The sequence below is a fragment of the Oreochromis aureus genome, linkage group 10 (assembly GCF_013358895.1).
Source record: "Oreochromis aureus strain Israel breed Guangdong linkage group 10, ZZ_aureus, whole genome shotgun sequence".
NCBI classification, from domain to species: domain Eukaryota; kingdom Metazoa; phylum Chordata; class Actinopteri; order Cichliformes; family Cichlidae; genus Oreochromis; species Oreochromis aureus.
The window spans coordinates 7,728,919-7,745,672 of NC_052951.1; the positions used below are offsets into that span (position 1 = coordinate 7,728,919).

Consider the following 16,754-nt stretch of genomic DNA (forward strand, 5'->3'; position numbering starts at 1 on the left):
CACCTTTCTGTATTCACATACAAACTGAACAAGAGATTGATGTGTAAAGTAAACCACATCAAAACACTTAAAATGATGTGTGAATCATTATGGAAGATAAAAGAATTTAAAATAAAAGAATCATCATAAAAGAATCAGCCATTGAAGTTGACATACTGTATTCAACTGGCCTTTCCTCATTTAAAAAGATTGATCATTTGAAAACGGCACTCCAACTGGTTCATTTGTGATGAATTTTGTCATTTTTTTTATGATATTCTGCGTCAAGGACATATACTGCATATAACTCTATCTGTTTTTGGAACATCTAGCCATATTCCTTTGAACTCGGTATATGTGCGACTCGGTGCACAGTGAGCTGTGTGCACATCTAAGCTACAGTTTACGGAGAAAGAATGAAAAGAGGAAACAAAGCTACTACAAACAAAAGGCCTTATAAAAGAGAAGGTTCTAGGAAGTGCAGTCACTTCACATATCAGTGAAAATTTCCAAGCAGAAACACACAATGTAAGCAAATGTAACTTCAGCTGGGAATTAAGTTTCTGGAAAACATACCTTTTTAGCCTGTTGATGACTTGGTGAGGGCAGCAGTTATACATATTCTTTGTGTCCGATTGAGTCTGAGTCATGTTAGAAGTAGGGCATATATAGATCAGGTCTATTTATGTCGGCAGGTTGGAACAATAGATGTCATAACATACAAAGAGCTTACAGAGAAATGACATACAACCTTTTGGGGTTATGCCTTTGTAATATGGGGTCATGACATTGAGTTTTCACAAAGGTATTGATTATATAAGGGATTTTTTTTTTTACCCCTTGGGTATAAATGTGAGGTTAGAATACAAAAACACTCAAGTGGATCTTGAAAACTGATAGCATTCAGTGTCCCAGAGGTGGAGAAAACGTGGTTAGTTAGCTTAATGTCAATTACTTGATGTGGGCTGTCCTCTATTGTCTCCCAATATGTGTATCCCTCTTTTAGAATCAAATAAAACTGTAATCTGTGTCCATGTACAACATATAGGTTCAATGACAAACTCGATATCACATGTTTGTTTAAAAGATTTTGCTAACAAAACGCTGTCAGGAGATTATGTAACCTTGAGGATATTAAGTTAACCAAAAACAGTAAGGAAATGCCAACTTTCCCTTAAATGCCCTATTTCTCATAGAGATACTGCTACATGGTGTCAATGCATGAATGATACGCTCTGAGGCAGATTCACAATAAAAAAAGGAAAAAAGGCGACTTAAATATTTTGCAAAAAAAGAGTGTATGCTAGTTCTGTATGTGACTTTAGTCGGTTGTTTTGTGCAAATGAAAACTGTTTGCAGTTGTTTTACTCCAATAATTATTGTTTGAATAAAAGCTCTACTGTTGAATCAAAGTCAGTGTCACCTTTTGTTAGCAAAGACTGACTGCGAAAAGGTGAATCAGAGTGAATCGCATATAGGTCTATAGAAAGAAGGAATCGAGTAGCTAAGAACTCAAATCTTTGCAAAAATTACTATATAAATATACATTTCTTGCGGACTTATCAGAATGTGTACTGGTAGTTTTACAGAAAGATATACAGAAGGCACAGAAATGTCTTAGAATTAAAAAATATTACTGCCAGAACATACTGTACAGTGGTCCCTCGTTTATCGCGGGAGTTACGTTCTAAAAATAACCCGCGGTGAAATCTGCGAAGTAGCCAACTTTTTTTTTTCTTTTTTTTTTCTTTTTTTTTTACAATTATTATAGATGTTTTAAGGCTGTAAAACCCCTCACTACACACTTTATACACTTTTCTCAGACAGGCATGAACATTTTCACACTTTTCTCTCTTGTTTAAACACTCTCAAAGTTCAAACCTTCGTAGAAAAATAAGTCCAGTATAGAATGAAACCAAAGGCACCCGCGGTTGCCTTTGACGGTGCAAAACGTTTCGTCGACATTGTTGTGTTTGTTGGGGAGAAAACTTGGAAACATACAGTACAGCACTTCAGAGTCACACTGCTAGCGATCGAAGATTTATGTAAATTTGACAAGCTGAACGCATTCTGTACTGTACAGGAGACACGGCACGAGATTGATGGACAATGGTCTACAGCCGATCAGGACGCGGAACACAATCCACTGTTGAGAAAAGAAAAGAAAAAAAAAGCGAAACAGCGAGGCCGCGAAAAACATGCGCATAGGCTTCAGGTCAGTACAGGAGAAACAGGGCTGATACGATACAAGCATGCAGAGAGCATGTCCAGAAATCTGGTAATACTGTAAAAATCACAACTAAGAGATATGTTTGGAATTATCATCACCTTAGAGGTAAAAGATAATTTAAGGAGTTGCAGTAGCTTCTAGTTGGATAGCAGCAGTAGATATGCTTTCTCTTTCTCTGTCTGTGTATCAGTTTCTGCCTCTTCCCAACAGTCTGCCACACGTGATCAGACAGAGATGGGAATGAAAGAGGGAGCGGCTCAAGGACACCCTGATAACGCATGCTGAGGCTCTCTCTTTCTGTCTGTCTCTGTATCGTTCATCTTCAAACCATTAGAAATCCTGTCAGCTGCTGAGCTTGCATTGGTGATGATTTAAAATAAATAAATAGTGTAGCTCTCTGCTGATACAAACGCCACACAGTGGAAAGTGTCTGTTGGATTTCGGTAACATGACATTGTAAAGATATGTACATACCTTTGAGGATTTATACAATATCAGTACCTTTGCCAAATAATGAAACTCCAGGAAGCATTTTATCAAGGTCCAGCAGATCATTTTAAACAGTGCATTCCTGTTGATTATATTATGCTGACACTGGCTTGGTTGGAAAGGTGGGAGGATAATAATAATCACAGGAATCACAGGCTATTTTCAGGCATTTTTGTTTCTTTCTCTTTTCTTTTCAGACAATATTTCATGGCACGTAAAAGTGTAATCAAAATCAAACTTATTCTAATGGCCTATGAACTGTTTTTACATAATATTACTTGTTTCTCTCTAAAAAGCAGTAGTGAAAGTGTGTAATTAGATAAAATGTTAATCTCAGCTGTTACCAAATAACGAGACGTTATCTGCACCTTCTCCTTTGATTTCCACCCACCCACTCTCTTCCTTTCCACTGACTGCAGCAGGGCTATCCAGTGCTGCTATTCCACACCTGTCCACTAGTCATTCCCCTTAGTTCTCGGTGTGGCAGTGGTACACACTGTTAAAAAAAAATCCTAGAAAAACAGTAATATTCCTGCAGCTGGGGCGCCAAAATAATACCATAAAATAACAGAAAATAACTTTATCATAAAAATACGGTTATTTTCAGTAATGACAATACAGTTTGTTGCCCTAATTTTACATGGGATTTTGCCTTTTTCAAGTGCTTTTAAACATTAAATTAGGAACATTTTAATGTGATTAAACAATGAAATTATCTATAAACAAGGTCAATGAATGTGGCAATATGAATAATAATACTTAAATGTACAGAAATATACAGTTAACAGTTGGTTTAAATAATAATGGATTGCATGCCCTGGAACAGACTGACAGAGGCGAGGCTGCCATATCGCACCATCGGCCCCTCTGGCCATCACCAGTAGGCGGTAGGTGAAGTGTCTTGACCAAGGACACAACGACCGAGAGTGTCCGAGCCGGGGCTCCAATCGTCAATCTTCTGATTACAAGGCGAACTACCAACTCTTGAGCCACGATCGCCCTAATAGCAATAATAGTAATAATTATTTGATGTTAAAAAAGTTTATGAGAATCATTTTATATATTTTTCCATAGCATTACATTTGAATTTAACAGTTCAATCTTTCAAATAACAGACAAATATTTGTGACATCATGATAGATTTGTGAATGTATTTTAACAATCTAAATATGCATATGTACAGACAAATACATTTAAAAAACAAGAAAATTATGTTTTATTACATTACAGTGATTTTACGTTAATTTACATTTGAAATGTGAAATCACAGTCTATTTATGTAAATATAATGATATTCTAGAAGAACAGAACAAAACTGTAAAATACACAGTAAAATACTTTTATATTAGGACTTTTTCTTACAGTGCAGTTAATTGACTGTAGAGCTTTTCAGTCTGTCCTTCCCTTCATGTGAAAGCTTTTTTAAAGTCATGTGAGCCTGTCACGTCTCAGCAAACTTGGCTTTGAACTTTGATTTAGTGAGATTTATTTTTAGCCCAGCCTGCTGTGACTTGTGTCTGCCTTCCTTTTCCTCTTTCCTGTTTGCCAGCGATCTAAAAAAAGTGACACAAGAGAAGGTTTGTCAGTATGTTTACACACGTATTCACACACTACCGATGCTTCTCCATCATTAAAAGCCTCGCTGGCATTTGCTCGATACCTAGTTCCTGAGTCTGAAGCAGCTATATAAATATTAATTAAAAAAAACTCTGTTTAAACCTGTCCTGCATCTGAAAATTACTTTCGTCGATAGCATTTTGTTAGATGGATGAAGACACTCTGGTTATATAAAATCAATAATAAAATCACAGGACATAGTTACACTGGTTTGTTCTTTTTTTTATATAGTCCTAATAGTAAATCACTGAGTCATATCAGATGCTTTGCAATGGGAAGATAACTAAAATAATGACCTCCATTTATAATAATAATAATAATAATAATAATAATAATAATAATAATAATAATAATAGTTAAGGTAATAAACCTTGATTAAACATACATAGAAAATTGGCAGATTTACATCACACTAGCACTGTGTAACCACTAGTGGTCCTTCATCTCCCACAAGTTGAGAGAAGGACGGCTCAGACTCCATGGTTTGTTGCCTTCAGTATCAGTAGGTAATACTGCAATACTTGGGAGGAGGGGGAATAAAAACAAACACTTCACATGAACCCATGAACTACTCAAATCAATGCATAAAATACAGAAATATAAGAAACTGAAGCCATATAAAAACAACTGAAATCTATCCAACCTTGAAAAATTACCAATCTGATATGTCATGAAGCGTTGACATGGGGAGAAAGGACGTGAAGTACGTGAAAGCAGCATTGCTCCTGGCCGGGCCAGCAGGATGACGCTGGACATAGGCTGAGTGTGACACTGGTGTCTGTCACATAAACAAACCCCTTCTTGCACGGCTCTGTGGACCTTTAACAACTAACGTAGGCGGTATTAGTGTTATTACACAGCTAATTTGAATGCTGACAGAAATACTTTAGTCAAAAGAAGATGTCCCCATTTATGAAAAGTTCATTATAGTAGTTGAGTCTGCTGAGAGGTGAGTTTGAGACAAGTTATGGCTAAAAAACAAACAAACCTTAAGCTAACACAGGCTAACAAGACGTAGTAGCCAGAAGTGGAGATGTTTTTTCGTTTTTTGTTCTTTTGTCTTGTTTTGTTTTTTCCGACTCCAGGATGCTACAGAGTGTTATTCACATTACAGAATAGCATAATAGAGTTTAGCGTCACCTATTTGAGGGCTTGACTGTAACATGCTAAACCAAGATTAAGCTAGTTAATTAGCTCGAATTAGCAGAGTCCCCATCCTCCGTGTAATATGAGCCGTACTCTCGGGTCCATATGGGAACCGCTAAGTTGAGCTAGTGATGGGCAAAACGGGTTTCAGTAACGGCAGCTAAGACAGATCTTTTTTGCATCATATCACTTGTTGCATCCTCAGCTTAATGTTTGGCTGCTGTAACATACACTCCATTGTTCGTGCCTTGTTCTGTGTTTGTTAAAATGTTTGAGTTCATCCAGGCAACGTTAGATAAAAACTAATTACTGAGTGCCATATTTATTCTAGGTGAATTTGAAATCTCTGTCCAAACATAAAGCAGTCAGCTACCATCACAATGTCCTTTACTGGTTGCACAAAGATGTTAAGTCTTTCTTTCTCCCCTCATAACAAAACAACCTCAAGATTTCTCTGTCTTCCCTAAGAAACGATCAATATCTTAATTATCTAAAAACACTACATTTCATATTTCATATATCACCTTTATTCTTAACTTTCATCTGTTTTTCTCAATTTCTCTTAACCCCCCCCCCCCGCCACATCTTCCAGTGACCTGATGTTATTTGCATGCTGCATTTCTAACCCACCAAACCCATCACTCACCTGCATGGCCACTCAGTTCTGCTTAGCCCATTCTTTAGAAGTGAGAACTGTTTGCCCTTCCATGCATGTTGTGCTGTGAATGAGGCGTCATGACTGAAGACAGGGATAACCCTGTGGCACTGTCATCTATGAAACCATGCCAGGACCTGTTGGGCTGTGGACAAGACCTAGAGAGCCTGCGTGCTGACTGGGAAGTGGCAAAATCGAGAACACGACAGGCTCATGAAGCGCTCAGTGCGGAGCTTAGATGGCTACGAGAACAAGCAGAGAGAGAGCAGCAAAGAGCTGTGAGGGAGCTGACGGCCAGGCGAGGAGACCAAAAGGACAGAAACTATAACAGACACAGGTATCTTCTGGCTAAAGAGGTGGACACTGAAAGCAGTAAACGGCACAGTAGCATTGTCTCCACACGGAAAAAGGCTTTTTGTTTTTGCAGCAGACAGACGTATACAAAGCTGGAGCACTTACTGCTAACGCTGTATACAAAGATAAACAGTGAGCAGGCAGCTTATAAATTGCATCACAGGCAGGAATTTGAGCTAGAAAAGGCCATCTTCCTTTGCCACCTGCTAGAAGCTCATGGAAGACTGTTGCAGGGGGCGCAGAAAGCGGGACCCCTCAGGCATGTTTTCAAAAGCCTGTCAAGGAAGCCATCTCAGGAAGACAGCAGTAAATACTGTCAGACGACCCCCCTCCTAACCCACCACAGGAGCTTGCTACAGAGACCCCATAGCACCTCCCACTCACCAAAAAGCAAAACCGAACAAGATCAGTGGAAGCAGCCTTCAAACAGGAACTTATGTCCAGCTGACCCCTGTGCCACTCCTACAGTCTTGGACACCTGTCAGAACAGATCTCTGAATATTTGCCACTCTCTCAATAGTCCCCATGCAGGCTGGGACGACCAGCCGTCGTTCTGCACTGAGTCTTCTGGATCTGAGGAGTCCTCGCCGTCCAAATGTATGAAAAGAAACATGGAGGTGAGCAACTTCATATTTCCAGGTTAACCTGTCCATGTTTTGTTTTGTGTGTTTTTTTTTTAAACAAGAGGTAAATAAAAAACCACCACATAAAAAAGTGATAAAGTTAAAAACATTTATCATCTTGTTATAATGCAACATTCTTCTAGTTCCTGGCATTTATGACTTTTTTATGGTAGGCATTCAGTATGTTAATAGAAACTTTTCTATATGAAAATATATTCTGTACTTGGTGTCCTCAATCCATGCTTACTAGTTGTCCTGACTGTCTTTACTTGGACAGTGCCGCATATCTTTGCCTGATCCTGCTCCTGTTGGATCTCAGTCAAAAGCTGCACACATGCCTTCCATAAGCATCATGATGCTTTAGAATCATGTGACCACACATGGAAAAACAATTCAATAGTACTTAAATCTGTAACCTGGCTAAGCAACATGACTCTAGTATGGTTTGCTTTGTCATTTTCAAGTCAACTTTGTTGTCATATACTGACATGTAAACAGCATATATGCTGATCTCAAAGTCATTGTACAAAATATTTTACATACAATACATACAACAGTGTGACTTGTAGTGCGGAATGGTCTCAAGTACAGTTTTGGCAAGTGTTTTCACGTTAATGTTGTGCACATGCTAGCTGTTTGCAACATGATCATCAGATCAGTTTACTTAACAGCCACAGGTGTTAATTATAACAAGGTTTCTCTGACTTTATGCAGTGCTCATTTAATTACTATCTGTAATAATCAAATAAAAAATATATTAAAGGAGAAATATGCTCATTTTTAAACTCCATATTTTATCCTTATTTATCTTATATGTAGGGGTTAAAGCTTCTTCATTTCCCCCTTATTGTGGTGATGGGGATTTGTGTGGACTAGTGATCCTATGAGCTACTTTATTGGGAGAATTCTGTTAGTGCAGGGGTGTCGAACTCCAGGCCTCGAGGGCCGGTGTCCTGCAGGTTTTAGATAACACCCTGGGTCAACACACCTGAATCAAATGATTAGTTCATTACCAGGCCTCTGGAGAATTACAAGACATGTTGAGGAGGTAATTTAGCAATTTAAATCAGCTGTGTTGGATCAAGGACACATCTAAAACCTGCAGGACGCCGGCCCTCGAGGCCTGGAGTTTGACGCCTGTGTGTTAGTGTCTCCCTAAGCCAGGGGTGGGGGAACTCCAGGCCTCATGGGCCGGTGTCGTGCAGGTTTTAGATGTGTCCTTGATCCAACACAGCTGATTAAATGGCTAAATGACCTCAACATGTCTTGAAGTTCTCCAGAGGCCTGGTAATGAACTAACCATTTGATTCAGGTGTGATGACCCAGGGTAATATCTAAAACCTGCAGGACACCAGCCCTTGAGACCCGGAGTTCCCCATCCCTGCCCTAAGCAAACTGGTTTTTGCTGAAACGCCAGACTTGCGAGATCACGCCACGCCTAATGTGGACCTGGTGTAATATAGAGCAGTGGCAGTCGAGGGTGGGGACCTTGGCGGTCTGATCTGCTGCAACTGGCTTTGCTTACATGGAGCATCACTGCTCTGGTGGAGAAGGAGCCTGAACCAGTGCTTGACGCCGAGAGATACCAGCTTGATATAGTTGGGCTCACCACGATGCACAGCTTGGGGTCTGTAATCAGTTTCCTGGAGAGGGGTTGGACTGTTCCATTCTGGAGTTGCTCTTGGTGATAGATGGTGAGGAGGGATGGTGTGTGGTGTTTATTATATCTTACTCCATTTCACATATCAATATTTTTTTTTCTCCATGTCTCTGAGAAATATATAAAAAAGGAAAGCTGTGCCTTTAGGTTGCAGACACATTTTTTGACGGGCTATGCAGAAACTGTTTGTGTGTTTCTGTCATGATATTTTGAGCTGCTTAAGGAGTTGCATTTGAAATTACCTGAAAATACCTTGAAATTTCCTTAAAATAAACTTTACTCCATTTATGCTCACATCTCTTCTCTAGCTAGATGCTGAACTACCGCAACCAACTTTGTTTACATCTCCACCAAAAATGCATCAGAGGGATGAGAAAAAAAAGATTAATTTTTATTTATATAGCACCAAATCACAACAGCAGTCGCCTCAAGGCACTTTATATTGTAAGGCAGCTGTCCCCAACCAGTTTATGTCTAACACTATTTTCATGGACCGGCCTTTAAGGTGTCATGGATAAATACAACAAAATAAAACCAGTACCAGAAAAAAGAAAATGTATTCATAACACACGGAAAAAGACCCAGGGAAACCGAGTTAACGATAAAAATGATAAAAAAATAACGATAAAAAGCCTGAAAACCATAAATTTCACACCTGTGCCTCAACTCTCGCAGCCTGGTCCCAAAAGACTCATAGTACCGGTCCGTGGCCAGGGGTTGGGGACCGCTGTTGTAAGGTAAAGACCCTACGGTCCCTATTAAGACCCTACGGTCCTAATAGTGTTGTGGGTGTAAACTGGAAACTGGATGTCATTATTGTGTTATTACTGAATAAGTTTGTAAAAGGACCTCATTCAAGAGTAATATACATTAACCTACCTATCATGTGAAGGTGCTCGAACATCATTCTGGCCCATTTTAACCTCCACTTATACATAGGCCTTGTTGCAGCCATTTATTTTAGCTTCTTGCTTTAGCTCCATTTCTCCTTCTTTTGAGCCAGCTTTCTTCTGATTGGCTGTTACTTGCAAACAAAAGGGTCAAAGAACAGATGGATGGATGAAATCTAAAAGATTAAGCTATCAGGAGCTGTATTTTGTTTATCAGTTGTGCACAGAAACAGTCAAGTAAAACAAAAGGGAAGAAGCAAATAGCAGCAAATGTTGCAGCTTTTTAAAATGTCAAAATGACGCAAGATGTGTTAAATAGTTTAAAGTCTGAAGCAGCCATTTTGGCCGATATGACAGCTTAGAAACTTAATTTTCACACTTTCTTAAGATTGAACTTACTGGGGACAATCTTGAAAATGATGAGTTCAATTTAAGCCAGTTTTTAAGTCCTATTAAGTTATGCCCGTCTATTGGAGGTGAATTTTGCATGATGTGTGCAGAGAGGAGGGTGGAGGGTGCGTGTGTTTATGTGTCTCTTGTAGAACTGGCAGAATTGGGTCACTGTGCTTCCATGTCTTAAATTTTGGATAAAGTTTTCATAGGCAGGAATTTGAATAATTAATCAAAGCTTGAACTGTGTCTAAAGAGTGGGCAATTGCCCATCTTTCTATGTTTTTCTTAAATATATTTTTCAGACATTGGTGCTAAGGTATTGGGGCCAAATACTAATACTCTAACAAGAATGCACTGACACATCCCTCTTTCTTTTCCTCATGTCGGATTTGCATAATATTTTTCAGCATGTTTGGAAAGGCATATTCATTGGTTTTTCTTTTGGGCTTTTTAATCAGTCTATATCTTGGTTATAATAATGTTTAAATTTCAATGTGAAGTGTGAGAGTGTAACATAATATTTATTTTCTTGTGAGATGCTCTTCAGATTGTGTCAAAATTAGCATAAAAGGATGTCTCTGCCATTGATCCGTGATGCACCTGGCTGAAGCTCCTTTCTTTGCAGGGCATATGTGGGGGGTTTTTTGGTTTTTTTTGACATTTAAGTTTTTTATTGATTTTGCAACATATACTTAAACCTGTATAAGAAGGAGAAAAAAAACAAAAACAAAAAAAACGCAAGAAAACTGCTGGTGTGCACCTCTGCCCTTACAAGTCTAAAAGAAAAAAAAGAGAAACTAACTAACAGTGGGTTCCAAGAGAAGAAACACAGAAATGGGCAAATAGAATTGACGGTAAAATAACATTTGGACCGGTGGTCACAGTTAATAGTCCTTCAGTTTATGATAATATGGTCATGATTTCCTGTTTGCTTCAGATAGCTCCAAAAGTAGTCTCAATGTTCATCTCTGTCTTCTGTCTTCAGTTCAGAACTGAAGAAGCGTCTCGGATGAGAGGTGAAACGTCTTCAAGCAACTTAAAGAAGTCCAGACGCTTTTCTTTGCAAACTCCTTTGACCATCTCTGTCTTCTGTATCATTTTTAAGTTTATTCAGCATGGACTCATAGGAAGCAGTCTCTGCCATTGCTCTAATCCAGTCTTTCAGCTCAGGACGTACTGTAGTCTTCCAGTGCCTAAGGATAATCCTCGATGCAGTTACCAGTCCAACCATAACAACCGTAAGAATATTATTATGAATTCTTGGAATATGAGAACGGTCTCCTAACAAGCACAATTCAGGAGTTAAGGGCACTTCTAATCCTGACCAACCTTTTAAAAGTGTGACAACTTCCTTCCAAAAAGGAGCTATAAGGGAACATTCCCAAAAACAATGTAGGAAAGTCCCCGCCTCAATTTTACACTTCCAACAGAGATTGTCAGGCATAAGCTTCATACGGTGTAATCTTGTTGGAGTATGATAATATCTATGCAGAATTTTATATTGTATGCATTTGCTCCTCGCCTCCTTAACATAAATCCCATTTTCCGCCAAAATACCCATCCATTTTTCGTTTGGAATTGGTGCATTTAAATCTTTCTGCCACAAAGTTTTAATATTCGAACATTCCCCGCTTCTATTATCATTTACCAACCTATAAAAACATGATGCTGTGTGGTGCTCCTGTGGCATATTTATAAAATTTAGAACAAGATTTTCATGTCCCCTTCTGAACTTCGACGTCACACAATGTCTAATTTGCAAATATCTCCAGAAATTTTCCTTCCCTTCCAATTTGTATGTTTGAACAAGGCCTATAAAGGACATAAATTCCCCATCTTTAAATAAGTCTCTAATAACATTTATGCCATGAGACTGCCACAATTTCCAAAACACAATTTTTTTCCCTATACGAATAGCTGGATTGTTCCAAAGAGATGAGTAAAACTGCACATGAGGTGATATTTTAAGAATTCTATGTATATTGAGCCATACCTGGCTAGAGTGAAGCAAAATTGGGTTCGTTGAGATAGCATACCTTTTGAATTGAAAGGAGTATAAATCTCAGACTCTATACTTAGCCATTCCTGTCCGGCTTGATTTTTTCCCCAGTAATTAACCAATTTTGCCACCTCGAATGAGACTGAATATAATCTTGGATCGGGTAAACTTAAACCACCCTTCTCTCTAGGAGTGGTGGTTTGACATTTATTGGGTACATGTGGTTGTTTCTCTGTTTTATGCTCAGTAAGATTTTTCATAGTTACTGTATCTTTGTTGTAAGCAGTGGTCATGTGTACTGCAGCTCCCTCACATATTATTTAGTTGTTTTACTGTCAAGAACAGTGTTACTAACAAAGGAGCAAATTTAAACTTTCAAAGGAGTTGAAGCAGAATATAGATGGTGTTCAGAGGCACTCGTGTGTTGGTTGGTTCATCTTTAGGCTACTTTAGGTCTTGTGAGCAAACTAATTAATAATGGAATAGGTTGAAGCTGGGGAAACCGATGTTAGGACAAAAAAGGAACCTTGTGTGTGTAAACCAAAAGTCTGTGGCTCTCAATTTTTAACCTTTTACTGTATCAAAATCTGCATGGTAAAGGAAATGTGAACTTTAATTTTCAGGATGAACTATTGTTAATGTGATTTTACTTTTGATTGCACTGGCAGCACACCAGAAAAATACCAGGTAGAAAAATTTTTTAAAAAGCCAAAATGTCCAGTTAGTCTTTGTTGCTCCTAACTACAGCCTCTCTAATGTTTGAAGTAATGCTTTATATGAAAGCTGCATTTTCACAGCTAGAAAAAAAAATGCTTATTTAAAAAATATCACTCACCAAAATGCAAATTCCTTTGATGGTTTCTTACACAGTAAGATAGATTATTTGTTAGATAAACTATCAAAATGCAGCAAAAAGGCATCAACAGCACAGCACAGTTGAGATTTCCAGTAAATTTATTCCAGTTTACAGAGGTGAGGCTTATCAGACACTGATTGGCTACAACTGCTTGCGTCGGGAAAGAAAAAAATATTCATAGAGGCCAATTTTGATACTGCATAATTTCCTTAATTATGGAATTAATAAAGTATTCTGATTTTGATTTCTTTACAGTTTCACATGAAGAAACTTTACTCTTAAGATGAACTTTTTGCCTTCACTGTCTAAAACATACTTTTTTAGGGTGGCTGTAGCTCAGGAGGTAGAGCAGGTCACCTACTGATCGGAAGGTCGGTGGTTCGATCCCTGGCTCCTCCAGTCTGCATGCCAAGTATCCTTGGGCAAGATACTAACCCCAACTTGCTCTCCGATGCATCCATCGGAGTATGAATGTGTATGAATGTTGTTAGAAAGCACTAAGGGTAGATAAAGTGCTTGTGAGAATGGGTGTGATTGGGTGAATGAGGTATGTTGTATAGAGCACTTTGAGTACTCCGTGAAAGTAGAAAAGCGCTATATAAGAATCAGTCCATTTTCATATCCAGTCAAGTAAATGACTATACAATGTATTTCACATATCCATCTACTCTAATTGCATCAATTTCCCTAGTGCACAACTACAGTAAAACATTACAGTCAGTCTCTGCTGGTCATAGTTGTCTGTCTCCCTGCCTCCTGCAGCCTCCCTCTGTTGCACTGTCTACTGGCCCTTGAACAATCAATAGGCAGCCAACATCATTCCAGCGTCATCTCCATGGAAACGAGCTCTAGTCCCTATAATGATTGGGTCCCTTCTCAAAGCCTGCCTTTTTGTGATAGGATGATGGAAGCAGTCCTCCCAGCCCCCTCCTTTTATAGACACTCGGCATCTTACACACACACACACACACATTTTTCCCTTCGTCCTCCTGCTTCACCTTTATAGCGCAGCAACCAAGATGGGATTAAGCACCCTGTTCAGTCTTATTGCTTCTGGATGAAATGTTTCTTGACAAGGCAGCATGAATATGGGGAGACTCACAGCTGAGGAGTCAGCATGCCACCCACATCTCAACCTTGCTGAGAGAATGAGGGCTGAAGTGAAGACCTGATAGTCCATTCTGTTTTTCTTCATCACACGTCTCTTCTCGTGTTCTACTTGATTTGGGACTGCATGGGCTATTTCAACATTACGTAGGGTATGAGTGAACTAGCGTGTCTTCCCTTTTCTATTTATGACACCCCCCCTCGTGCAGACGAGCAGTGAGGCAAGAAGAAACGGGTTATTTCAATGTTGTGAGCTGGACTCTGAATCTGAATGCTACACTGTGATAAATATAGCATTGTGCTCAAGAATGCTGCTGTGCTGTGATATTCATTGATTGGTTTTTTTACAAGCGAAGACCAAAAATATATCATATACCTTTGGAGCTGATTGTCCTCATTTTGGAAAACGTCACTGCGCAAAGAGAGGAGGTACTTTAGAGATGAACCAGGAGTTATAACTGCTTTTAATCAACCCTCAACATCCAGCACGAGAGCTGTTTTTGTCAGTACCATTTAGCATGGATTTACAAAATTAAGAGCTTGATACCATGGCAGTAAGAGTTGTTTGCTTGTTTTCAGACACTTCACCTTAGCCTTGATTAAAAAGCCCGGTCCTGCTTGTGAACTGGTGGAAGTCAACCTGCGGTCCATGTAATTCTCCTCCAGCAAATGAAACACACGCAATGGCTTGGTCTTGGCTGAGCACCTCTTGTGGTCATATTGATCTCCTCCGCTCTGTTTAACTTTCACAGAGAGTGATGTACGACTTGTGCACTTGGCCTGAGCAGCCCGAGCCCACGCCGGCAAACAGAGAAATGGAGAGCCGCGAAGAGGCGAAAGCTTTCGGGGCACAACAGCCGGAGTTGAGGGGGTCGGTGGAGCAACATGATAAGCAACATGGGCTCTCAGACAAGGCAGCCCCAACGACAGCTAATGTCACTACAACATCACTGTTAGGAAAGAGGCACCACTCACCTTACGCAAACCTCAGTGGCTTAGAAATGGAAGGGATACATAAAGTAAGTGCAGAACACCAATGTGTCTTTCTGATGGTTAATGGCTTGGAAATTTTTGGGCCTGGATAGGTGTCAACCTACACTAGTATTAGAGAGAAGCTAATGTATGTAGAGTATTACAGGATCATTTTGACAGGAGATTTCAACTCAGTACTCAAGCTAATGTTCAGGTTGTGTTGCCAACCATAATATGGGCTAATTCTGCATATCCTCTGTAATATATAGAACCAAGTAACTGAAAGTTACAGCGCCTTTATTTAAGTACAAATCATTTGTATTGGATTACAGTGATGTTGCACTGCTTATTTTCATTAAAGCTTCTTTGTTAAGTTGCTGTAGTAGAAATAGAGGGTTAACAGGAATCTTTCTTTATATAGTGACTTTTGTTTACCTCTATATGTCCTCTAAATATTCAAAGTCAGCACTGAAGCCACAAGATTGTAGTGTGCCTGGTAGATACTCATTCAAGTAGCTTCTCTAAGGAGTTGTAGTATAAGAAGCTATTACTACAGCCAAAACATCCTTAGATAATACAGCTTTGGAATAAAATACCAACAAATGAAACAAAGCATATCCAAAAATATTTGGAATAACTGAACACGAGTGGTTTAAACTGCTCTAAAAAGTTGGTCGGTTCTGTTTAAAGTTGCAGGCAGTCCCTTGGAGCTGCAGGAAAACGTGTCAAAACAGCATCTCCATTAAAGTATGCACAGACAGCTGAATCAGTCTGGGCCCTGTTGAGCTGCTATAACCTTTGTTTATCTTTGTTTTGCCATGTGATTGTCTGTAGTTTTATCTTTTCAATCACACAGTGTTCACAGAGAAATTTCCACTTTTTTGACAGCATTTTTCCTCCCCAAAACACTGGCCCTTCCTTGTTTATTTGAGGCTCTCAATGTTTCTGTAGTTGTGACACAATTTCATCATATAAGCAAGGTAGTAATCTGTGTGCAATATTACCCACTCTCTTCCCCACCCCCACAACTTTATTACCCACAATCACTGTTTAGCAAAAGCCCCTAATGAACTGTCAACACACATCCTGGGAGAAAATCTGTGGCCACACACCCTGAGAGGGAGCATAAAGTGATGCCTAAGAAATGATTATTTGGTCTTTTTATTGTAGCGATCGGCAGCAGGAATCTGCCAGTCTTACATTACTGTATAACTACACTGTTATTTGCTGTGCGGGTATCACAGTTGGCCTTTTGTTTTGTTTCCCTAGTCCCGCCCATAATTGATGACTGTCTGCGGTGTGTTGTTGTATGCTAGGATGCTTTTATATAACAATGTACCAAACTGTATTACCCCTTCCCCCCAAAAAAAAGAGTAAAATATTGGTGTAAGAAACAGAGCATGTTTTGCACAGCAGGCGTTAGAAACAGTGGCTGGAACTTCCCTGTGGAGAAAATTGGTTGGTTTTAGTGTTTTGGTATAATTTATCAGATTTTCCTTATCCAGAGTGGCTTGGCTTAAGAATCAGAAAGTATTTTATTCATTCATTAATTCACAGAAGTGGTGCAGAACTCATGTTACATAAATTTTTTAAGAAGTTGCTGCTGTAAGCATTTCCTCTCCATGCAAGAAAGAGGCATGGTCTTACAGAAGTCTAACAGCATTGTTGACTTTCTGTGCTCTGTGATCTGCACTTTTTAACACCTGCTTTGATTCCATATGTCTGATTGCTAAGTTCCATATGGAGCTACATACAAAATCCATTTATCCTATCACTCTACCGAT

At 39.2% G+C, this 16,754-nt stretch overlaps 1 protein-coding gene across 1 annotated transcript in view; it reads left to right on the forward strand.

Annotated features, from left to right (window-relative positions):
• Window positions 1-5,092: 5,092 nt before the first annotated feature.
• LOC116316773 (peripheral-type benzodiazepine receptor-associated protein 1) overlaps window positions 5,093-16,754 on the forward strand; it is a 78,722-nt gene continuing 67,060 nt past the window's right edge. The window contains exons 1-3 of the mRNA XM_039618220.1: window positions 5,093-5,264; window positions 6,054-7,087; window positions 14,751-15,017. Of these exons, the coding sequence (XP_039474154.1) occupies window positions 6,197-7,087; window positions 14,751-15,017 (1,158 nt within the window). The 5' untranslated portion in view covers window positions 5,093-5,264; window positions 6,054-6,196. The remainder of the gene's footprint in view (window positions 5,265-6,053; window positions 7,088-14,750; window positions 15,018-16,754) is intronic.